The sequence below is a fragment of the Leptonychotes weddellii genome, chromosome 13 (genome assembly GCF_054177405.1).
Source record: "Leptonychotes weddellii isolate Sample4059 chromosome 13, ASM5417740v2, whole genome shotgun sequence".
NCBI lineage: Eukaryota > Metazoa > Chordata > Mammalia > Carnivora > Phocidae > Leptonychotes > Leptonychotes weddellii.
Genome location: NC_138381.1, coordinates 76,274,185 through 76,298,219, shown reverse-complemented (window position 1 = coordinate 76,298,219; position 24,035 = coordinate 76,274,185). Strand labels below are relative to the sequence as shown.

General features: G+C 51.7%; 1 protein-coding gene across 2 annotated transcripts in view; it reads left to right on the top strand.

Moving 5' to 3' along the window:
• PITPNM2 (phosphatidylinositol transfer protein membrane associated 2) overlaps positions 1 to 24,035 on the top strand; it is a 133,945-nt gene that overhangs the window by 82,156 nt on the left and 27,754 nt on the right. For both annotated transcript variants that reach the window (XM_081802358.1, XM_081802357.1), the window contains exon 3: positions 17,566 to 17,738. In XM_081802358.1, the coding sequence (XP_081658484.1) occupies positions 17,661 to 17,738 (78 nt within the window). In that variant the 5' untranslated portion in view covers positions 17,566 to 17,660. The remainder of the gene's footprint in view (positions 1 to 17,565; positions 17,739 to 24,035) is intronic.

The following is a 24,035-nucleotide window of genomic DNA, read 5'->3' as shown; positions in this document are numbered from 1 at the left end:
AGTTCAGTTGTTCAAAATTAGGACCATTCTCCTCATAGAACAGACAAACGCATGCCCTTGGCTTGCTGCTGAGGGAGTCCTGGGAGAACTCTGTCACACTGTTCTTTCCTGTGTCCTGTCCCTGGGGGCACAGGTGAGGCTGCAGGGGACCAGGTCCCCTTTATTGGGGTGACAGAAGGAAGGTAGTGTGCTGTAGTGAATAGAGCAAAAATTCTAAAGCCAGGCCAGGCTGAGAAGAAAATGTAGAGATTATAAGGTTCAGGCTGCTCAGAGAGGTTGCATACACCCAACGGAAAGAGTGTGGTTTGAATTGTGTCCACACACACACCCGCCGCTGGCGGTAGATCTGTGACCTTATTTGGAAATAGGGTCTTTGCAGATGTAATCAAGGGCCAAGGTAAGGTCCTACTGGAGTAGGGTAGGCGTCCTTATAAGAAGGCCATGTGAAGACACAGGGGCCCAGAGACACACACAGAATGCCACGTGGGTACGGAGGCTGCCACAAGCCAAAGAATGCCAAGGATTGCAGGCAACTTCCAGAAGCTAAGAGAAAGGCATGGAGGAGGGGACCAACCTGACACCTTAATTTCAGACTTCCAGCCTCCAGAACCGTGAGCAAATCAACGTATTACTTAAAGCCACCCAGTTTGGGGTTCTTTGTGACAGCAAGCCCAGGAAACGAATACACTGATTATCTAGCCAAGGAGGAACAGAGTCGAATTGTGACCAGGCTGCGCCCAAACCACTGGGTCGTGCAGACGGACCGCTAGCTGGCGGTGGAGGGTGCTCTCACGTGGGCAGTAATGCAGGTGTTTGCTGAAGCAAACCTATATCCTCCCTGAAAGCACAGACCCTCGTCCTGAGTCTCAGAGGATTTCTACACATAACTTTCACAGAGAATGAGCAGTTCGGAGTCAAAAATAACCAAGCCTAAGAAGGGAGAAGGCAACCTGAGCCAGAGCCAGAGCCAGAGCCAGCAGGAACGATTTACAGCAGAAACAGACCCTCAGAACCTCAGATCCTGCAGTATTTGGGCAGAGACAGGAAAATAACCACGTCCGGTGCGTTTAAATAAATAGAAGGCATGGCTGAAAAACCGTGCAGGGAATAAAAAGCCATAAAAAATGATGAAGCAGGTTTGGAAAAGAACCAAATAGAACTTTAATAGGAGAGTAGTCATAACCGAAGAAAGGGTTCATAACTGGAAGCTAGACGTGAAGAAACCACCCAGAATACGACACTAGAAAGAGGAAGGTGGGGCGCCTGGGTGGCTCAGTTGGTTAAGCCACTGCCTTCGGCTCAGGTCATGATCCTGGAGTCCCAGGATCGAGTCCCGCATCGGGCTCCCTGCTCGGCGGGGGGTCTGCTTCTCCCTCTCCCGCTCCCCCCTCTTGTGCTCTGTCTCTAAAATAAATAAATAAAATCTTTAAAAAAAAAAAAAAAAAGAAAGAGGAAGGTGTAGAGAAGATAAGACATGTGGGGAGAACACCTGACTTTCATCCAATTAGAGTTCCACAGAGAGAAGAGAAAAATAAGCTACAGGCCATGTTTGGAGAGCTAATTGCTGAGAATTTTCCAGAACTGGTGAAAGACAGAGGTAGGAATGGGGAGTGCTTTGGAGAAAAGAAGGAGAATGTGGAGAAGTAAATGAGATTCAGCTCATAAAAGATGGCTAATTCTCTCAGGTCCTGGGCTCAGAGCTAGATTCCAGCCCAGCCCCCAGAATGACTCAGGAGATGCCAAACGCTTCACCCTGCCTCCTGTCCAATCTGGGTCAGTTCTTCCTACCCACTGGTTACCAATGGGCTGCTCCTGAGAACTGAAAGTTCCTTGTGCTAGGACAAGGTGTCAGTGAGGAGTGAACCTTGAGACTCTTGAAAACATTGCCCCAAATCAAGCAGGGTCCTTTCCCTCTACTGCCCAACTCAGGGGACTGCCAATCCTGTAGTCCATGAGAATGTCACTTCTTAGAGTTGGGCAGTGCACAGCCTGTGCAGCTGAACTAGGCAACCCAACTACCTCTGATGCCTTCTTTTCCCAAGTAATGTGCCTGGGGTTTTCCAAGTTTAACTAGAGGTTTCTTTGGTTGTTGTTTTTTTTCCTTTGTATTTTCTTTCCTCCCTCCCTCCCATGATGGGATGGCATCCATCATCACCGGGAGGATTTTATGGGGCGATGAAGGGAAGCTAATAACTCTGCAAAGGAGAGCTGGGAAATTTTCCAGGCATATAGTGTTCCCTGGCAGCCCTGGGAGGCTGGCTGTAAAGGCCACACTACTCACTCAGTGAGACAGAGCAGGGCCTGGGCAGAGTTGTACAGACGTGAATTTGCATATGCACACATGCACACTTCCCCCTGGGGACACTGGCTGGGCCTTTTGGCCCAGGATCCAACCAGGCCTGCTTGCTCCCTACTGAGTTGAGCATTTGGACCCAGTTGTTGGTGGCCTCAGCTGCCTGGACCCTTGCTTACCCAAGGGCACAGTAGATCAAGCCCTGGATCACAGGCCAGGAGATACGGATTCTCGAATTGTTCTGTCTGGCCCTTGACTCACTGTGTGGCCCCATCAAATGACTCAGCCCCTCTGGGCTTTCCTCTACCCACCTTTCCCCGGCTACTTGCAAGCATTGACTTTCTGATGAGGACGTGGCAGCCTGGTGTGATAAACTGTAATGTGCTGTGCACATCTGAGAGCAAAGGTGATTGGGGCCATCCGGCGTTGCAGGATCTCACTCAGCGCCAAGCTTGTCTCTTCCAAACACCCGCCTCCCCCACAGGAAAGGGGCTGGGATGGCCCCAGATGCCCCCATGCTCTCTGTGGAGATCAGCATTCAGCCCTCTGTCTGTCTGAGGCTTATGCCCCTGCACATAACACACTCTGGCGGGGAGGCAAGTCTGGCTCTGTGAACAGTCTGAGTCACAGACGCTGTCAAGAAACTGGGTTTGTTATTCCAGGGATGTGGCAAGGATCGTGCGCTATTCTTGGAGAATCTTTTAGTTGCTCTGAGGAGCAGCTAACAGAGCAGTTTGTAATTAGCACTTTGGCTGCTTAGTGGCATTATCTGCCTGAGGGGGGGCTTGGGGAACATTTACCGAGCGAACCTTCTTGAGTACCTACTAAGTGCCAGGCCCCTGTTGCCCAGAATCAGAGAATGTGAAAGGGCTGAATGGGACGGATGTGCTGTAATTTCTTCCGGCCGTGAAGGAGGCAGGCGAGGTCCCCGGGGTGGGGTTGCCCGCGCTGTCAAGGAGCGAATCCGATCACTCAGGAGTGTGGTGAGCTGTGGGGGTCCTCCAGAGAGGGGCGCGGCGTCTGGCCCGAGGCCCAGATCACCACAAGGAGCCAGCTGTGTCGAGGCTGGGGTACCAGCATTTAACAGGCACGGCTGAGGCCAGACTCAGGAGCTCGCCTGGCTTACTCCAAGAGAAGGAAACATGCTGGGTGCCCAGAGCAGGAATCTCCTTCCTTTTTAAGGATGAGTACTATTCCCCGACAGGTCTTTGATGACTCAGGCGATGTCCGTCTTCCTGTGTGGCCGAGAGGCTCCCTGGGGCTCTGTCTTGGTCCCCTGGGCCCCTAGGTCCTGGTATGGAGCCTGACATCTGGCCCTGGTATAAGATTTCTTGCTGGGAGAGGAGGTTGGAGGAGTTTGTTAGACTAGAATTTAAGGACCTTATCTGCCAGGTTATGAGGTTGAGATTTTAACCTCAACAAATCATCCAAATGGCCCCCCCTTGGCAATGCAGTAGATTTGGACTGGAACCAAGGAGTCTGTATTTTGAAAGAAATAGCAACCTTTATTTCCAAGATCAGTCAGGAACATTAAATTAAAACCAAGTAAATACTCTTGGATGGAGTTTACGTGGGTTTTCCCTTGGCTCCAAGGTTTGCATTCACTACAAAGTAATCCGAAAGAGGGAAAAAAAAGTATTTTTCTAAATCATGCATCTTTGAGGGGCGCGTGGGTGGCTCAGTCAGTGAAGCGTCTGACTCTTGATTTCGGCTCAGGTCATGATCTCAGTGTCCTGGGATGGAGCCCTGCGTCGGGAGTCTGCTTGGGCTTCTCTCTCTCCTCCTCCTTCTGCCCTTCCCCCTGCTCATGCTCTCTCTCTGTCTCTAAATAAGTAAATAAAATCTAAAGAAAATAAATAAATCATGGCATCTTTGTAAAAAAGTATTAAAGCTATCCTGTTTGCTCATATTGTACCCGGATTCTGATGCAGCCACCACGAATCCATCAATAGATATCTCTGGCCTTGAACACACCACTTACGTGTTTTGTTCTTCCAAAAATGGGGTGCACTTGTCTTTTCCACCTTGGAAGATTAATCTGAAAAAGCAAGAGCATGAAGCAAAACGCTTTTGTAAACCATAAAATGCTATTATTCATGCCAAGGGTATATGTTTATATAAATTGCTGTCCATTTAGATGATGATTATTCAGTTCTTAAGCTGTTTCCATCTTGGCCGCATGGAAAGACAGACTTGACTCCAACACTTACTGAGTCACGGGGGGACAAGGTACCTTGATGACATGGAGTCCTGGCTTCCTCAGCTATGAAAATGAACATAATAGCCATGAAGTAGAATATTATTCTGGCATAAAAAGGAAGGGGGTACTGATCCATGCCACAGCGTGGGTAAACCTCAAAAACATGATGCGAAGTGAAAGAAAGCCAGACAAAAGGCCACACACGGTGCACAAGTCCATTTGTGTGAGGCGTCCAGAAGAGGCAAGTCCGTGGAAACAGAAAGCAGACTAATGAGAGCCAGGGAGTTGGTGGGAGAGAGCAGAGAGCGAGGGCTAACGGGACCCGGGCTTCCTTTTGGGGTGAGGAAACGTTCTGGAGCTAGGTAGTGGTGATGGTTGCCCAGTCTGTAAATATACTAAAAACCACCGAATCAGACACTTTAAAAGGGTGAGTTGTATGGTATGTGAATTATATCTCAATAAAACAGATGAATGGGGGCAATCTATCTGACGCAAGGCATTTGTGAGGGTTAAGTGACTCCTAATTTATTCAGGTAGCCTGACGGTGTAACATGGTTGAAGGGGTTTATAAGCCAAGAGACCAAGCAGAAGGTCTGGTTTGCCATGCGCCGGAGTGTGGGGTGTGACGAGACCCTGGTAGGGCCTCCAGGAGCGTCAGCGTTGGGTGGACTGGACATTTCCTCCTGCGTCCTCCTCACGCTATGCATGAGGGCCTGCTGTGCAGGGAGGGGGTGCTGCTAAGGCTTTGACCGCTCAGTTGCTCTACAATGTGTATCTCTAAAGCGAACTCCAGCTGGTTACTGGGATCCAGCAAGTTTGGGAGCCGTGGTTTCAGGCACTACGGGGAGCTGTGGGGAGTTTCTCCGAGCTAAAGGACTTTCATGCTCCACTGCACCTGCACCCCACTGGGCTGTCGCAGCTGCAGAAGGAATCGTGGGGCATTAGGCATGCGGTAGGCTTAAGGGGGCAGGACTAGGGACACCGGCTCCTAAACTCCAACATGGGGTTTGTGCCCCTCCAGATTTGAGGTCAGCCCCACAGGGCTACTTGCAGGCTGCACAACACCAGCTGTGTTTTTTTTGGAAGAAAAAACAGATCATAATTTGCAGCTGATGGCTGATCAGCTTGGAGCGAACTTGGAATCTCGCACACAGTCGACTCGGAGCTTTGTCGGTGGGTGGCTGGGCAAAGAGAACCTCGTCCAGGCAGAAATCTATTGAAGGGCAGTGCTACCTGCCTGTCTCCTGCACGCACTCCATCAGTGGGTATCAAATGCAGGAATTAACGGAGGTCTAGAGGTGATGAGGACTGAGAATTGGCTTAGCCACTTGGGCTCCAGATGAATGGGGAGTGCGATGGTGAGCCTGACCAGTGTAGTTGCTGTGGGGTGGTCGGTCGAAAAGAGAGTGGGAAAATGGGAGCCGCAAGTACAGGTAAGTCTTAAGAGGATTTTTGCTAGAAAGGGGGAGCAGAGAGAGGGGGTGGTACCGAGAGAAGAGAGTGGAGTTCAGAGGGCCGTGGGATTTTGTTTGGTTTTTGTAAACTTGGGAGCAAGCGGTTCCTTGCACGTTTGCGTGCTGAGGGGGCGGGGGTCCAGGAGAGAGGCACAGACCGATGGCAGGCCCGCCCCCCATGGCAGCCACCAGGAGCAGCAGGTGCAGGTGGGCTGGTGGATTCGATGGAGAGACAGAAGGGGACCCTAGAGAGGGTGTACGATAGCCACTGGGAGGCGCAGGGGCTGGATCAGCGTATCAGGCTTGCCGGGCGCTGGGCCCACCCAAGGTGTGCGGTCAAAACCGAGCCCAGGCTGGCCCGCGAAGTAAGCCCTCAGCCCCGTTAGCTGCTATTGTCACTGACGTTTACTATGTTATCATCACACCATCGCCATAACAAGTGGTCGTCACCAGTGGTGGTGAAATCCCAGCTCTTGCCTCTCAGCGCGCTGGGCGCCCTAAAGCTTCTGTTCCCCCGGCGGGTTGATGAGCGGAGGCGCTCCGGGGCAGTGTCCACAGGGCAGCCCCGTGCCAGGCACCAAAGTCACTGGAACCCCACCCGCCGGGAGGTGCTTCCCGCCTTCAGACATCCGGGGGTTCCCCCCTCTTCCACCCCAGGAGCTGGGGGGATTCTCCCTAGAGGGGTGCTCTTCTCCGCGGCCAGCGTGCTCTAGACGCAGGTCCTTAGGTGAGTGACGTGTGCTCTGCTGACAGAGAATGATCTGGATGTTGCTGCAGCTGTGGTAGCACCTGGCCAAGGCGAGCAGGGCGCGGGAGGCCCCTGAGCACGCCCCCGCCGACCGGGCCAGCCCGCAACCGGGCTGTCGGGCAGCGTCCCTCTGGGGTTGTGTTTCCCTTGTCACATCTCAGCGGTGTGACAAGGGCAGTGGCACTTGGCTCGTTTGAGCTGGACTCCGTGCCCGCGGAGGGGAGCACCCCCGGAGGCAGCGTGGTGGTGGTCACAGTAGGAGGGACCAGCAGGCTCCCTGAGGGGCAACGAGTGGCGGGCAGGAGGGGAGTTCTGGCCGGAGCATCTGGGTCTCAGTTTTAACTTCCTCACCTGCAAATCTCCTCTCCCCTTTTCCGGACAAGGAGGGTCGGAGCTTGCAGGCCTGGCAAGGGAGTGGGAGTCAGGAATTTGGGGTGCCAATCGCACTTGGCTCGTGGCTGTCCTTGAGCAGGGCAACCTACCTTCTCTGGGCCTGCTTTGCTCTCAACCACAGCGATGAAAAGCTCTCCCATGGAGCCCCCTGGCTGCCGTTTGGGTTGAGGTGTTACAGAAGAAAAGCTACAAAACCCTCAAGCTTTTTCTGAGGATCCCACCCCCCTGACAGGTCAGTGCATGCCCTGCGGTGTCCCCTCTCCATCCCATGGCTTCTGATGGCCAAGTCCTGTGATGGCTTGGCAGTCTTCCCCAGCCCAGCACTCCGGGCACACGATGAGATTTACGGCCTTCCCTGGGATGTTGGTGCCTACAGGGGGGCCCAGGGCTCTACCAAAGTCCCTCCATAAGTCTTTGTTTCATTGCTCAGGCCAGGCAGGGGGTGAGGCTGGGGCCTCCAGCTCTCAGGTCTCAGTCTCATTTATAGGGTGACCGTTGGACTGGAGTTGCCTCCAGAAAATTTTGGTTGAAGTCCACCATCTACCAGCTAAAGATGGAACACTCTGGAGTCAGGGATTGGAACCCTCCCCCCACCCCAGCTCCTTCCAGCTCAGACTTTCCTGGGGGATGTGCCTGCCCCCTGCTTTGACCCCCCCATGGGACAGAGTGCTGACTTCATGCATACACTCCCCCATCCCTGGTGGGCCTGGTCCCTGGGGCACAAGGAACTGCTCCTTTCCTCTACGCCCTCCCCATTCGTCTGGAGCTAGCTGTCCCCTAGGTATAGGGGGTGGGGGCAGAGCTGCCCACGTGGGGGCAGATGAAGTTCTGTTACCCACTTCGGCCTCTGATTAGGGAGGGGCCTGCAGACTTGGAAAGCCAAGAGCAGAGGAAGAGGGCTTTCCTGGAGGATGTGGAGGAGAGACCCAAGAGAACCAGAGGGGATGTTCCAGACGCACCGGAGGCTGCCTCGGCCCCTCTCTCCCCTGCCAGCCACCCTCCACACTGTCACAGACGTCTAGGCAGGCTCCGATGGCCTGGCTTGGAGTCGCTTCCAGACCTAATGGCCAGAATTGCGTTTGGACAGATTCCATCCTCCGCTGTCTCCGCACAGCCTCGCTCCTAAATTCCATCTGTGACGTCAAAGCCCAGCTAATCATGGAAAAACAGATTAAGTTCAGTAAACTCAATTTTCTTCTTCCCCTCCCAGTCCGGGTGTCTCGCCACGGCCTTCGCTCAAAGAGTGGTCTTGCCCACCTGCTTGGTTGCGCACACTTTTGAGCTCAAACCCAGCAACCCGCCAGGCTCTACCAAAGTCCCTCCAGCCTGGCCACCCCAGCCCCTTTCCCCCCATGATGCCTGGGGGTCCCTGAAGCCCAGGGAGGCCCCAGGACGTGTCCTGACCTTGACTCCTCAGGCAGAACCCTGTGTTTCTGGTCACCCGCAGGCTCCTTTTGTCTTCCTTATATGGGTCCTGATGGGACAGGCTGACTGAGGAGGAGGGGGGTGACACCCCTTCCGTCTGGGCCTTGTGCCTTGTCCAGGGCTGGGCAGCCCTGATTCCTCCCTGATCACCATGCCAGGTGGCTCTCGCTCTGACATCATCTGGCCCTCCTGCTTCCTCTAACACACTGATGACCATGGGGGCTGGGGTCCGTCCTAAGGTCATGAACACAAGGCTTCCGGAAAGCCAGGTGCCATATCGGAGGCTCATGGGAAGGTCCATCCCTACCCTCCCTGGAGAGGGCCTGGGGGGAGGTGCATATGGGTGCGTCTTGGGCACAGTGGTCACTCAGACTCCTCGCCCAGCTTCCCTCGCAGAAGGGCCTCGGGAGACGTGTGTTTTTCTTTCTTCCCTCTCACTGCGCCAGGCACCGAGAGCTGCCCCGTGGAAAGCAGTAAAATATAATTCTGTCTAGAACCCATCACAACTCCAGCGGGGACGGAGATGAAATGTGTGTCTCGCACGCACCCAGGCAGCCGGAGTGGGTGTAATGAGATTGTCTGAGGGTTCAGCCACTGGGTGAAGGGGGCTCGGGGGACAGGCAGACACACAAGTCATGCTGCCTTCTCTCATTAGGGGCCTGGGGTCGGCCTGCACCCTCTTGCTCAACCAGAGAGAAAGCAAGGGGACCCTGTCGTGCCTACCAGGTTCCTGTTCTGTCTGTGAAACCAAGCAGGCACCTGCCAAGGGGTCGTCTGTCCTGTGGACGCCGGTGCCGTGGGTGCTAGGCTGTCTTTCCTTGATGGCGGTGGGCTTAGTGGCTGTGCCCGAAGTAAGCAGCTCAGCCAGAAAGCTATCCGGGCTCAGGCACCAGCCTTCCCGACCCTGCTGAGCACAGGAGCACCACCTAACTGCTAGCTGAGTACTGGGTGGAAGTGGGCTAAGCATTTTATGTGCATTATGTCATTTAATCCACAAAACAGTCCAACAGGGCAGGTGCTATTCTCACCTACTATTTTGCTATTTTGTAGAAGATAAAATGAAAGATCAAAGAGTTTAAACAGTTTGCCCACGGTCACAGCTGGGAGGTGGCGGAAGGTCTGGCTGACTCAAAGTCCGTGAATTTTAACAACTACATTGACTGTCCTTCTCTGGCTGGTACTCAGACTCCTGCTCAAACTCCACTGGCTGCTGCCTTGTAAAAAGTCGACTAATAAAGAAAAGTACAAGGAAAAGTTGCCCCAAATTCCACCAATCTGAGATAACCCTCACCAGCATCCAGTGAGCATTTTTTTCAGACTCTTTATACAAACAGACACATACAGAGTAGTAATAACTTAACAACAACAACAAAATGGGTCTTACTCAGCATGCAGTTTTAAAATAAAAAACCAAATTTAATTTTCTTAAATTTAACTGAAGACAAATTCATTTGTGTGTATTTGAAATGAAATGGAAGGAAATTGCTAAACTTCAGAAATACATTTCTTCCTCTTTAAGTGATAATAGTTCCTAAAACTTTTAGTTCCTAAAAGTTCCTTAAAGTTAATGCAGAAAAGAGAAAAACTGTTTTTTAAGAGAAAAACTTTTTAAACAGCTTTATTGAGATACAATTCACATACTGTACAGTTAATTCATTTCAAGTGCACAACTCAGTGGGTTTTTGTATCCTACATTATTACTTTTAAAAAATTGTAGTAAATATATGACATAAAATTTGCTCCTATAAACATGTGAAGCATACAATTCCGTGGCATAAATACATTTACGGTATTGCGCTGCCACCTCCCCTACTATTTCCAAAATGTTTTCATTCCCCAAATCCCATAAATAATGCCTCCTCAATTCCCCAGCTCTCCCCAACCTCTGGTAACCTCTAATCTACTTTCTGCAAGAAAAACTTTTAACAGGTTGGAATCATTTTTTTTTTTTTTAACGAACAAACTTAATTTTTTAAAGCAGTTTTAGGTTCACAGCAAAACTGAGAGGATAGTACAGAGAGTTCTCATATATCCCTCCACCCCACACATACACAGCCTCTCCCCCATCAACATCCCGCACCAGAGTGGGACATTTATCACAATTGATAAACCTGTATTGGTACATCATTATCACCCAAAGCCCATGGTTTGCATTAGGGGTCACTTTTTGTGTTGTACATTCTGTCTGTGTTGATAAACACATAATGATGTGTATCCACCATTCTAGTATCATACAGAATAATTCTACTGCCCTAAAAATCCCTGTGCTCCTACTGTTCATCCCTCATTAATTTTTTTTTTTTTAATTTATTTACTTGACAGAGAGAGAGACAGCGAGAGAGGGAACACAAGCCGGGGGAGTGGGAGAGGCAGAAGCAGGCCTCCCGCGGAGCAGGGAGCCCAATGCGGGCCCCGATCCCAGGACCCCGGGATCATGACCTGAGCCACAGGCAGATGCTTAACGACTGAGCCACCCAGGCGCCCATCCCTCATTAATTTTTTAATCTGTATAATGAACCAGCTTTCATGCCACCCGCCTCTGTTTTTTCCACTTTCAATTTTAGTGGAAAATTTTAGTTATTTTATTATTTGTGTACATTGTCAGGGTTTTTATATTCTATTCAATAACAATAATTGCCCCAATTTCAAAATTATTAATTCAGTATTCACTGGAGTTCCTCCATTGATGAACTTATTTTTGATTGGTTGGATTTCAGCATCAAGTAATTTTTTTTAAGACTTTATGGATGTCTAAGCCTATGAGTTTATGTTACAGAATGTCCATTAACTTTATACTCAAAGGACGGTTTTGCTGGGTATAAAATTTGGAGTTACAGCTCTGTAGCTATTACTTCACTGTTTCCTGAAGTTGGGTTTCTGTGGAGGATTCTGATTCTCCTCAACTCACCTCCCTGCTCCCCTAGTTATATGGTTCTTTCTTTATCCTTTAAGATCAGTAACTTTTTTAAAAGGTGTATTATTTATTTGAGAGAGAGAGAGAGAAAGCGTGCACTGGCAGGGGGAGGGGCGGGGGGGGGGAGAGAGAGTGAGAATCTTAAGCAGACTCCAGGCTTAGTGTGGAGCCTTGCATGGGGCTTGATCTCATGACCCTGAGATCACGACCTGAGCCGAAACCAAGAGACGGACACTTAGCCGACTGCACCACCCAGGCACCCCAGGATCAGTAACCTTTTAAGGATGTCTTGGTGTTAATCACACCATCAAGTTTTCCTGGGCCATAGAATGGCAGTTTTGTAGAGTCAGTTTTTTTTTTTTTTTAATTTCAGGGGATTTTTCTATTATATATTTGAATACTTTCCCCTGTTCCATTATTGTATTTTCTTTACCAATTATGTATATGTGTGATTTCCTTTTGCCTCCCATATCTGTCACTTTGTCTTATTAGTCTTCTCCATTTAATCTTATGTGATTTCTTGCAGCCCACCCACCACATCTCTAGTTGTTCATGCTCTGCTTTGTCATTTAATCATCGCTTATAATATGGTTTTTAAAAAATACGTGAATGTATTTATCTTTCTTATTTCCCACTGAGCTCTGTTAACTCACCTTTCAGCCTTCATCTCTTTCTTTTGTCAAATAATTTCTTTTTTAAAATTTCAGCATCTCTTTTCTTACACCCATCTGCCCCTTACCAGTTCTTAAGAGATTATATCTGTAATTTCTCTGGGTCTATGACTTGTTTTTTCTGAAGTCTTTCTGATTTCTCTGGATGATTCCTCCTGTTGTGTGTTCTTCATTTGCCCCCCACCTCACCCTTAATGCATAGGACCCATGTGAATTCCTTGTGATTATTATTCTTTAGCTACCTTCTAAATAGCAGCTTGTGAAAATGTGGGGAGTGGTCCAGAGCAGTCTGCAGCTGCATTATGGGCTTACTCACTGGAAGCCTCCCTCCCTGAGCTTTTATTTATTCTCTGCCTAGGGATTCTGTCTCTCTCAGGTTTCAGGGCTCATACATCATAATGGTTCTCAGCAAAGCTCTTTACATCACTGGCTGTCTGTGTTATGACCAACCCCTCGCTGCCCCTTTTCTCTCCCCACCCTCACTTCACTCCCAGCACCTCCCTCAGAGGGAAAATGAGTTTCTGTCATAGAAATGGCATGTGGGTGTGATTTCCCATCAGCTCCCACCCCATTTCCATTCCACAGTGTAAAATCGCATCTTTGCCTGTGCTCGGTTGTTTACAGCAGCACTATTCCCATCAGCCCCAAATTGGACATTACCCAAATGCCCATCAACAATGGAGTGGTTGAGTCGATTACAGTACATCTACCCAATGAAATACTAGGCAGCAATGAGAACAAACAGTCTACAACCACATGCAATAATTTGGATGAATCCCATGAACATGATGTTGGTCAAAACAAGCCAGAATCAAAAGAGCACATACAGTAGGCTTCCATATGAAATTGCTCAAAGACAGTTGGGTGTTGGCAATCCATCAGCTTCAATCTCATATAAAGTACAAAACAGGCAAATGGCAGGACAGTGGTTGTTCACAGTTGAGGAGATGTGACTAGAAGGGGACACACGGGGGGCTTCTGGGGTTGTTATTTTCCTATTTCTTGATCCTTGCTGGTCCTACAAGTGTGTTCAGTTTGTGAAAATATATCTATATTTATGATACGTGCACTTTTTTGTATGTATGTAATACTTCAATTAAAAATTTTTCTTTGGAAAAACAAATGACAGGGGGATGCCTCTCCTTGCCTGGGGTGGCATCCACAGCCCTAGTTCCTGATTCTAGCAGGAGGATCATGGTCATGACTTTCAGGAAGTGATATTTACTTGGGGGGTCCAAGGAGGAGGCCCATGTAAGCTCTCAGCATGTAGCTTTCTTCCAGTTCAGACTTTGTGATGTCTGTGGTTTGGGGGCATAGCGATTTCGTTGTTTCATCAGCCAACGTGACTGCCCTACATCTGTAGTTGGTGTTTTCGAGGGAGGGCAGTAGAACGGAAATGCTCCTACTCCACCATCTTCAGTAGGAAGTCAGGATAGATTCCTGAACCCACTGGCATGGGTGTTGTTGTAAAGAAACGGGCCTGACTTTCTTAACTAAGTAAAATGCTGGTACTTGTTGAGACCCCTTTAGAGTGATTGCCTTGAAGGACAACATCCAGAGTGGCCAGTGCTCAGCGTCAATGGCCATCTCCTGAGTTCTGCTCCACTCGCCGGGAGCTTCCCTGTGGAAATGTTGGGTGTGACGTTTATGCTTTATGGTCACACCCTGTCTGAGGAGTGTGTCTCTTCTCCCCGCACTCCTGGAAGCAAGTGACAATCTCTCGTCACCCTGCTCCTGCCCCACCCCCGGCACTGAACTTCGTGGGTGCTCAGCTGCAGGGAATGGCCGCATCTCAGCCTTGAGCACCATCCTCTCCTGAGGCCAGTGGCTGTAGGGTGGCCTCGGTGTGTTTACACCAGCCCCAAACACAGGATGTGGCACGACAGTGCAGGGGGCACACCGATGGGAGGTCACTTGAATGGTGTGGCACGTTGGTGCCTCGGGGCCTTTGCTCGGCTTGTACTGTTCCTTCTGGAGCACGTCCTCCTTGCATCTACTCATCCTGGGGTTCCAGGAAGCCCCGCTCACGTCACTTGGAAGCTCCACCTTCCCTCAAGCCTTTCCCTAGTCCCCTCCGTACTGACAAATGCCACCCCTGGCTGGTCCACTTTCTCATCTCGGTGACACTAACCCTGGAAAGCTGCTGGTGTCATCCCCATTTGCTGTATGGAGAGACCGAGGCTCACCAGGCACAGCCACATGTCCTGGGGGGACACGTGGCCAACAAAGGCTTTGTTAGGTTTTGAAGTCCGATCCCGGAGTGGAGCTCCCCCCATGAGGTCCCGTCACATGGGGTCACTCATGGAGCTCTGATTCCTCCCTCCTGTTCTTAGTCACCATGCACTGAGCTCTAACTGTGCAGCACTCTGCTCTTTCCGTCTGTCGGTCTGGGTACCTGCCGGTGTAGCTCTCTGGCGACTCGTGGGCAGAAACACCGTCTCTCACCCCGTGACAGATGGAGCTGCATCCTAAGCCTTGCGGGGTCTGCTGGTCTCTCGGCCGTGGTGGGGCGGGCGCCCTTGGCTTTGCCCCCCGCTTCGAATGGACACTTGGTCAGACTTGTGTGCAGGCAAGCGTGGGCAGGTCTTTTTCTGTGGAGCCGTTAAGACCGCCAAGGGCAGATTGCTTAGACTCCTAGAGTTTCCCGGGAACTTTTAGGGATTGCATCTGACTTCTTTGTCATTGAGTCATTGAGGTGATGATGAGACTTGCCCCAGGTCACAGCGTTTCTCCTGAGGCCCCACAGACATAGGTGTGCGTGCCGCCCTGCAGGGCATGGTGCTTCTGTGACAGGCCTCTGGTACCTTCCGGGCAAGGTGGTTCTTGAGCTTAAACGAGGACCACGTGGAGAAGCTGCGGAGGCACACGACCCTCACGGAATCTCGTCCTTCCCTCTGCTGGCAGCTCTCACCTCACTCAGCTTCTCCCAAGCCTGCGGTTCTCTCTCCCCAAACCCGTGCCCGTCCCACCCTCTCGGCCAGTTGGAAGCTCATCCCCCTGGCAGCTCTCATGTCTTGTCGCCTGGCCGACCCCAGCCTCCCGTGGAGACTCTGGGCCATCTCCTCTGCCAGGCTTGAGCATAGGCCTGTGGGCCTCGGGGCAGGCGGGTCTCAGAGCCGAGAAGGGGCAGCCCACAGCCTCTGCTTTCTCCTCCTGGACATGTCAGCTTGGGCCCGAACCCACATGCCCTCTCATCTTGGGCTGGACCCACCAGCCTTGAAGGAAGGTTAGTGATGGTCTCTTGGCACCGGAGCGTGGCCTCTGGAGAGTTCACCCTTCCCCTTGTGGTGAGTTCAGGGGTTCGGGTTGATCAGGGGAGACACAGGACCAGGAGGGGCAGTAACAAGTGTTTGGCGGCATTTGGACAGCTCGCTTGAGAGGGAAAGTCCCTCCCGGCAAGGGGCCTTACAAAGTGATGTGTGACCACCACCCAGAAGGGAGGGAGAGTCGGACAGGGGGCTCATGTAGGTAGTGACGTCACTCGGGAGCATGGTGGGGAGCCTCTGGGTCATAGAACTCTCTCGTTTGAGGTCTTTTATTTTTATTTTTTAAAGATTTTTTATTTGTTTATTTGACAGAGAGAGACACAGCGAGAGAGGGAACACAAGCAGGGGGGAGTGGGAGAGGGAGAGGCAGGCTTCCCGCGGAGCAGGGAGCCCGATGCGGAGCTCGATCCCAGGACCCCGGGATCACGACCTGAGCCGAAGGCAGATGCCCAACAATGGAGCCACCTGGGCGCCCCTCATTTGAGGCCGCAGGGTTTGTCTGATCTATGGCTAGCAAATGTGGGGTGCAGTTCCGTGGGTGATGTAAAGTCGATGAACTCTAATTAGCTAGAAAGATGTTTATTTAGGGGGTGCCTGGGTGGCTCAGTCAGTTAAGCATCCGACTTTTGATTTCGGCTTGGGTCATGATCTCAGGGTCGTGAGATCGAGCCCCGAGTTGGGTTCCACGCTCAGCAGGGAGTCTGCTCAAGATTCTCTCTGTCTCTCCTCCTGTCCCTTTCCCCACTCACGCACACATATACTCTCTCTAAAATAAATAAGTAAATCTTTAAAAAAATAAAAAGGTGTTTATCTGAACTGTATTTAAAGCAACCGGATGTGTGAGAGCTTGAGTTTGGTGCTGGGGGCTTCGGGCTAATAATCCTACCTGCTATGCAGACGTGAATAACACAGGGGCCATCTCTGGTTTATGTATATAATACTCCCGATCCCTCAGTCTCTCTCCCTAGGTGGCTTATTAAAGAATTTCTTTCAGCCCTATGTGCCCATTGTCCCAAGAGTTCTGGTACATTCTTTTCCCTCAATCTCATTAGATAGTAATGCCTTAGTGTCTGGGTGATGCTCAGGCCTCAGACAGATGGTGCCCCAGGGAGGCTGCCTGCCTGGCTGGACCCTCGCTCTTATCACTTAGCCAGTGTCACTGTGAATCTTCACTGACTGCTGTCCCCAGCGTGGTCCTTCTAAAATCAGAATCTAAAATCCTGATTCTGCCATTGCCTGTCTTGGAAGACTTCACTCACCTTCCAGTTAGCAGTGTGTAACCTCTCTGGGGGTAACCGTGTACATTTACAGCAAAGCCCCCACCATCTAGGGGATGGATTATGATGGGTAATTCCATTTTCCAGATCACTGAGACTATGCCTCCTTCGAGCCTTGCTTGTTTGTTTTCAAATTTGATTGCTTTCGGTGCAGCTCTTCATCAAATATATTCTTTGTCATCTTAAATAGAAGCTTCTATGAGTACATGGTTTATTTTTTCAAAAGCCTTATTGAGATATAGTTCACACGCTATGCAGCCCGCCCACTGATCTTACTTGTCTCTTCCACCTCCAAGACCGAGCCCGGTGTCGGCAATAGAGCAGGTGTCGTAAATCGTTGTTGGGCTGAGCTGGAACCACACTTCAGATCACCTCTCTTGGAGAAGTGTCTTCCAAGTCCACAGTGCCCCTCTGTGCCTGATGATATGCCCCAACACCGGAGGGTCCCGGGCTGCTGATGTTTAAATTCCTCACGTGGGTTTTTCGTACTTCTGTTGGTCCTCCCTTCCTTCCTGTGGCCAGCTGCAGTCACTGGGCCTGCCTCCAGCGACACCAGAGCCCCGGGCCACTGCCGCTGCAGCTTGCTGGAATGGCGTATAAACGAGAGCGCCATGCTCTTTACGCTTAGGGGATGCGACACCCTCCCACCGCCCGGCCCTCACTCGTGGGACGACAATCCTTTATTTCCCTGTGGCTGATCAGGGAAGGGAGGAGCAGGACCCCATAAAGAAGGGGTATAAGAAGACATAGCTTCTACAAGATTGCTGAGCAAGCAAGGAAAATGAAGGCTGGAGAGGTGAGGGAATTTGTTCAAGGTCACGCCATGGGCTGCTGGCGGAGTCGAGACCAGGTCTTTCCTCTGTGCTGTTGTGCTCACCAGCCTTTCAGGAAGTGACTCTCCTGCCCTCTCTCTCTCCCTCTCAGGGGTCCTCGGTGAAGTTTGTCATGGTTATTTAAGGAACCTCACCTAGAAGTCCCAACACGCATTTCCCCATCGACGGGAAGGCTTGGACTCCAAGATGATTATAAAGGAATATCGGATTCCTCTGCCCATGACCGTGGAGGAGTACCGCATCGCCCAGCTGTACATGATACAGGTGGGTCTTGGGGCCAGGGCGTGCTCCCCACGCCCTTGGGGGGCAGGGAGGTGGCATCGCGGCCTTGACAGCCCAGTGTCTGCCCAGCAGGCTCCTGGTAAATGTGTGAACTGCATGGCATCTGGCTTCCCAGCACGACGCCAGGAACACAGGAGCGCGGTGGGTGTTTGTGGCACTGGGTTGCCTTGTCGGCGCTGCATTTGGTCCTAACACTGCATTTAATACCGACCTCTCACGGATTCAGATACTATCTACGTGTTCGGTCAGCTTGAGCTGCTATAACAAATACCACAGACTGGGGGCTTAGACGACAGACATTTATTTCTCAGCGTTCTGAAGGCTAGAAGCCCAAGGTCAAGGTGCTGGCAGAGTGGTGTCTGGTGAGGGCCCTCCTCCTGGCTTTGCCTGGATGGCCACCTTCTCACTGAGTTCTTGATGGTAGAAGGGGCGAGGGGGCTCTCCGGGGTCTCTTCTGGGAGGGCACTAATCCTACTGTGAGGGCTTCATCCTCATGACCTTATCATCTCCCAAAGCCTGACCTAGTACCATCACATTGGAGGTTGGGGGCTTCAACATACGAATCTGGAGGGGACACAAAAATTCAGTCCATTTGACAGACAGGAAGGTGTGAGCCAAAGAAGGTCAGTGACTTGCCTGGGAGCACCTGGCCTATTTTCTGGTTCCCTAGGCTGCCTGCAAGACAGCAGTATCCACCATGTGGCTGATTTATAGTCACAGATGAGTTTGAGAATGACCGATTCCTATGACAAGCTAGAGGATACCATGCGCCTCCCTTCCACCCCCCACCCAGACGTTGGGGGCCTCCCTACTCAGAGCCTGGCTGACCTGGGACACGGAGTGGGAAGACCCGGGATCGGGTTGCAAGTGGCCCAGATATGACCACGCTCCTACTCGCTGGGGTCCTGCTCCTCAGGGGAGGTCCCCCTCCCCAGCTGCCCTGCCAGCACTGTGCTCATCCTTTGTGCCCCCTTGGCCCGGCCGGGCAGCTTTCCTCCCAGTGAGGAGTCTGATTACGAACCTGCTCTCACCTGGCTCTGCTCTTCTGGGCATACGGATGCCTCGGTGCCACCCCTAGACCATGGTGTCACATGCCCTTGGTGCAGGGAGAGCCCCGGCCGGCAGGGCTCCACCTCCACCCCTGGAACTCCTCGGTGGGTGCACACCCATCCACCTGGGTCTGGGGAGTTAGTAACGAGCTCCCTGCAGAGCCCAGACCCCTAGTCCCTTCTGGAAGGAGCCCCATGAAGCTACCAGAGTTTGAGCAGCAACCCCCCAGCATGGGGAGCTTGAGTAGGAAGAGAACGGGAGGTGAGCCAGCCTCTCTGGGAGACTGTTGGCTCCCCCTGCTTCAGAAGTGCCACTCGGTTCCCTCTTGAACCGCTCACCCCGTAACTATTCCTAGAGAGCGGGGGGAGGAGAAGCGACTCACCTCGGCCCCCCAGCTCTGAGCTATCTGGAAATTGCTCAGCCTGTTCAAGGATGCTGTTCATCCTGCGGCTCCCCAGTTCCCACCCAAGCCAGGGGGGCCCAGACCGTGGCAGGCCTCCCCCCAGCTCCACCGTGCCCGCCAGCTGGCAGCGGTGGGCCTCAGGATCCAGGGGCTCACTTTTAGCTCCTAGGATATCCCACAGCTTTTTGGAGCATGTGAACACCTCTGACTGGGCTCCTCAGAAGCACCTGCCATCCTCAACCCCTTTTTTTGAGGTATTTTGTTCTTTTCAAAACATCTATCCTTACGCTTCCAATTAATGTTCAATATCCTATAGCCCCCCTATGTGATCCCTCCTATGGGCCCGGGGCTGCCTGTGTGTGTTCGCTCATCGGAGCCCCACTGACACCTGTCTGTCTCTCCAGGCGACCTTCCTCTGCTCCTGCTTTGGCACTGTCTTACCTACCACTGGCCCCTGAACTCCTGGGGGCGCCATCCACCATGGGGGGTGATGGACGAGCATATTATCTCCATTGTGTGACAGTTTGACGTGTGCAAACATGCATCCCAGCTCACCAGCTGCATCTTTACATATATGTGGTTGGCTGTGTGCCAATCATATCTCAGTAAAGCTGTTAAAACACTAAGTCAAATGCAGACTTTTCTGGGCCCAGCCTGGGCGGAGGGCTGGGTTACTGAGAAGAATGGAAAGAGCTTCCTGCTCTCCAGGAGTGCCATCGGGGAGGTGGATGTGCGTGCAGCTTACCGAATGTAGGCCAGGAGACAGGGCGCGGATGTTCACGGGGGCCTCGGGCCAGCGGCCCCGGGAGAGCCTCCACTGTGAGCTGGGCCTCACACGGTGGATAGGCCCTCAAGGAAGACAGCTGTGTTTCTGTGGAAAGAAGAGGAAATTTAGTTTCTTTGCTCCTGCCCAGCTTACCGGCTGGGGTGGCCGCTAGCAACGGGTCTGCCTTCTGAACTCACCACCTCCTCCATGGGCTCGTGAGTGAGGTGGGATGAGCTCACGTGTCAAACTGCTTCATGCTGTGCCTGACCAGCGCTCAGTATACATGCTGTTCAAGGCAACAACAACAAAAAGAAGAAGAAGAAGAAGAAGGAAAGAAGAAGAGTTGTTCTGGCTGGGAGAGAGCCTTCCATCACCCGTGGAGGTGCTCAGCAGATGCTTGCCTTGGAGGGAGTGACTGGAGGTAGCTTAGCCAGGACCCTGGACAGCTCCAAGAGCGGCTCCTTGGGAGGGGGCCTTTGAGTCCTTCATCCCGTGCTTTTTCTGCCCAGGCCCATGGTGGCTCAGGTCCCTACCATGCAGCCCCCAGATCCCACAGGATGGGGGAGGGGGGAGTTCCCCACTCAGCCTGTGTGGGCAGGGGTCATGAGTCAGGCCTCCCCCTGGGCACATGTGTGCCCCTGGGGAGCTGGGCTTGTCTCTGCTGCCTTTCTGCAGTCTCCCTGGGAGGCTCCACAGCGCAGCTTGTGGGAATGGTTGGCAAGGGTGGGGCCGGTGGCTTCTGGTGTGGGCAGAGAAGGTCAGCACGATTCGAGAAGAGCTTACTCCTCTGTGGCATGACTGAGAGCCTCAGCTGAGCAGGGGACTGGGCACCCCCGGATGCCATTGCCAGAGGGGAGCCAAGGGTCAGCCCTTTGGGATGTTAGCTCCAAAGTTGGAGGAGGTGCCCAGGCTCAGAGGGAACCAGTGATAGTTGAGACCAGGACCCATTTGTTCATCCAGCTGATCTTTACTGTGCAGGCGGGGAAGAAAGTGCTTTGCAGGGAGTACAGATGCACTCCCGGTCTGGGTCGCCGCGGCTCTGCCACTGCTCACTGTGGCCCGTGTGGCCCCAAATGGCCTGTGTTATCCATCTCCCATGAGTGACTTGTGTCCCCCCAAATTCACATTCACCCAGAACCTTAGACTGTGACCTTATTTCGAAGCAGGGTCTTTGCAGAGGTAATTAGTTAAGGACCTTGAGATGAGATCATCTTGGATTGAGAGTGGGCCCTAAATCTAATGACTGTTGTCCCTATAGGAAGAGGAGAAGACAGAGAAAAGGTGAAGGTCATGTGACGGTGGAGGCAGAGAGCAGAGTGATGTGGCCACAAGCCTAAGAATGCCTGGGGCCCCTGGACTGGAGGAGGCAAGGCAGGGTCCTCCCCTAGAGCCTCCAGAGGGAGCTTCTGGGATGGACATGCTGGCTTTCTTGGGCAAGGAGTCTGAGGACAACTCAGGCTCAGGTCACCTGAATGGGCAGAGGCTTCTGTGCAGCCCTACGGAGGCCGATAGGACCCTCCCCACCCCTGCACCCTGTCCCCTGTCTCTTCTCCACCGTTGGCTCCCCGGCAGGCTGGGCACCCCACTTCAGCCCTCGGACACTCCATGTAGCCCTAGCTCCTCTGACCTGCATGTCCCCTTCTCACTGAGCCACCCCGAATCCCAGATGTGTTTGTTTCCTGGGGCCGCCATAATAAAGCACCACAAACTGGGGGGCTTAAAGCCACAGAAATGTGTTCTCTCACAGTTTGGAAGCCAGAAGTCCAAAATCAAGGTGTCAGCAGGGTTTGCTCCCACTGAAGGCTCTAGGGGAGGATCCTGCCCTGCCTCCTCCAGCCTCTGAGGGCTGCCGGGGTTCCTTGGCTTACAGCTGCATCCCTCCCATCTGTGCTTCTGTCTTCACTTCTTATAAGGACATGGTAGGACATGGATTGGATGTAGGACCATAGATTGGATGTAGAATTTTGGAAACTGACACCAGAGAGAAGTGACTCGTCCAGGATGAGAGGGAGCTGGTCACAGAGTTGGGACTAGAATGCACGTCTTTGCTCAATAAAAAATCGGGTACCTGCCTTGTGCCAAGGTGTTTTCATGCTGTGGGCTGAGCAGGCCCCAGAGTCAAACAGATCTCGAGTTCTGGCCCGGCTCCGCCACCTGGAAAATGTGTACCTCAAACAAGTCACTCCAGCTCTCTTAGCCCCTGCCTTCGCATCTGCAAACTGGGGACAGGAGCATACTGCACCTTTCTCAAGGGGTTGTTGCCATCACGAAAGGAGAAAGTACATGGAAAGAAAGCACTTGGCACAACCATAACAAATGAAGCTACCGCAAGAGGCAGGAGCTCACAGAATCTGGGCCACATTCCAGGGGCTCCTTTAAAGAGTGAGGGATGGTGCGTCCCCGCGGACCCCATCTGTGCCCTCCACCGGGGTCTTTCCTCTTTTTTTTCTGAAGGGGAGTCAGCTGCTCTGAGCCACGGAGATATAGCACATCCTTGTGCCCTAGGGGTGAGGCCGTGCTCTTGGGAGTGCCTGTGTGTGTGTGTGCATGGGTGTGTACACTTAGGAGTGTGTGTGTGTGCATGTGCACACCTGCTGTTCAGGAAGCTGACCGAAGATGGCCTCAGCGATGGCGTCATGTCACCGTGGAAACAGATGCCGGGCTTAAAGTCACTGGGACCTTGACCACGAGGCTTTCTGCATAAGCAGAAACCTGAGCTTTTGGACACTGGGGAGAACATTTGTGGCAGAGAGACACTCAGAGGTGACCCAGGCATTGTCCCTCTCAGGTGGCGCCGCTGAGGCCCCTTCCCGCACCCCGTGTTCGAGCTCTCTGAAACCCTAGTGAGTACAGACGCAGCGTTGGTTTCTGTTTGTGTGTTTTATACCAGCTTGATTGAGATGGAAGTGGCATACCACATAATCCGCACATTTAAAGCGTACAGTTTGGGGGTTTTTAGCAAATTCATAGAGTTGTCAAACCGTCACCACGATTTTAGAGCATTGTCATCACCCCAAAGAAGAAGTCACTCTCCGTCCCCCCACCCCATCCCCAGGCAACCAGTAATCTGCTTTCTGTCTCTATGGATTTGCCTGTTGTAGAAATTCCTTATCAGTGGGTTTGGACGCTACGTGGCCTTTCGGGTCGGGCTTCTTGCACGTTGTTTTCAAGGCTCATCCACGTTGTGGCAGGTGACAGCACCTCCTTCCTTCTTATGGCTGAATCATAGTGATTGTGTGGATATAACTTGTTTATCCATTCTTCAGATCACGGACATTTGGGTTGTTTCCACCGTTTGGCTCTTGTGAACAATGCCGCTGTGAACAGTCGTGTACAAGTTTCTGTGTGGAAATATTTTCCTTTTTCTGGATGTATACCTAGCACTGGAATGGCTGGGTCATATGGCAGTTCTATGCTGAGCTTTTTTGAAGAACTGCCAAACTGTTTTCCACAGCAGCTGTACTGTTTTCTCTTCCCATGAGCAGTGCGGGGGGTGGGGGATCCAGTTTCTCCACATCCTCACCAGCACTTGCTATTGTCTGTCTTTTTAGCCATCCTACTGGGTCAGGATTGGTATCTCGTTGTCGTCTTGATTTGCATCTCCCTAATGATTAGTGATGTTGAGCATCTTTTCATGTGCTTGTTGACCATTTATATACTTCTTTGGAGAAATGTCTATTCAAGTCCTTTGGCATTTTTAAATTGGGTTGCTTCTTTGTTGTTGAGTTGTAATAGTTCTTTAATATTTTAGATACATTATTATCAGATATTATCAGATATATTATTTACAAGAATTTTATCCCATTCTGTGGGTTGTCCTTTTACTCCCTCCATAATGTCCTTTGATGCACAAAAGTTTAAAAATTTTTATAAAGTCCATGGGGTGGGAGGGATGGGGTGACTGGGTGATAGACACTGGGGAGGGTATGTGCTCTGTTAAGCGCTGTGAATTGTGCAAGACTGTTGAATCTCAGATCTGTACCTCTGAAACAAATAATGCAATATATGTTAAGAAAAAAAAAAGAAGAAGAAGAAGGTAGCGGGAGGGGAAGAATGAAGC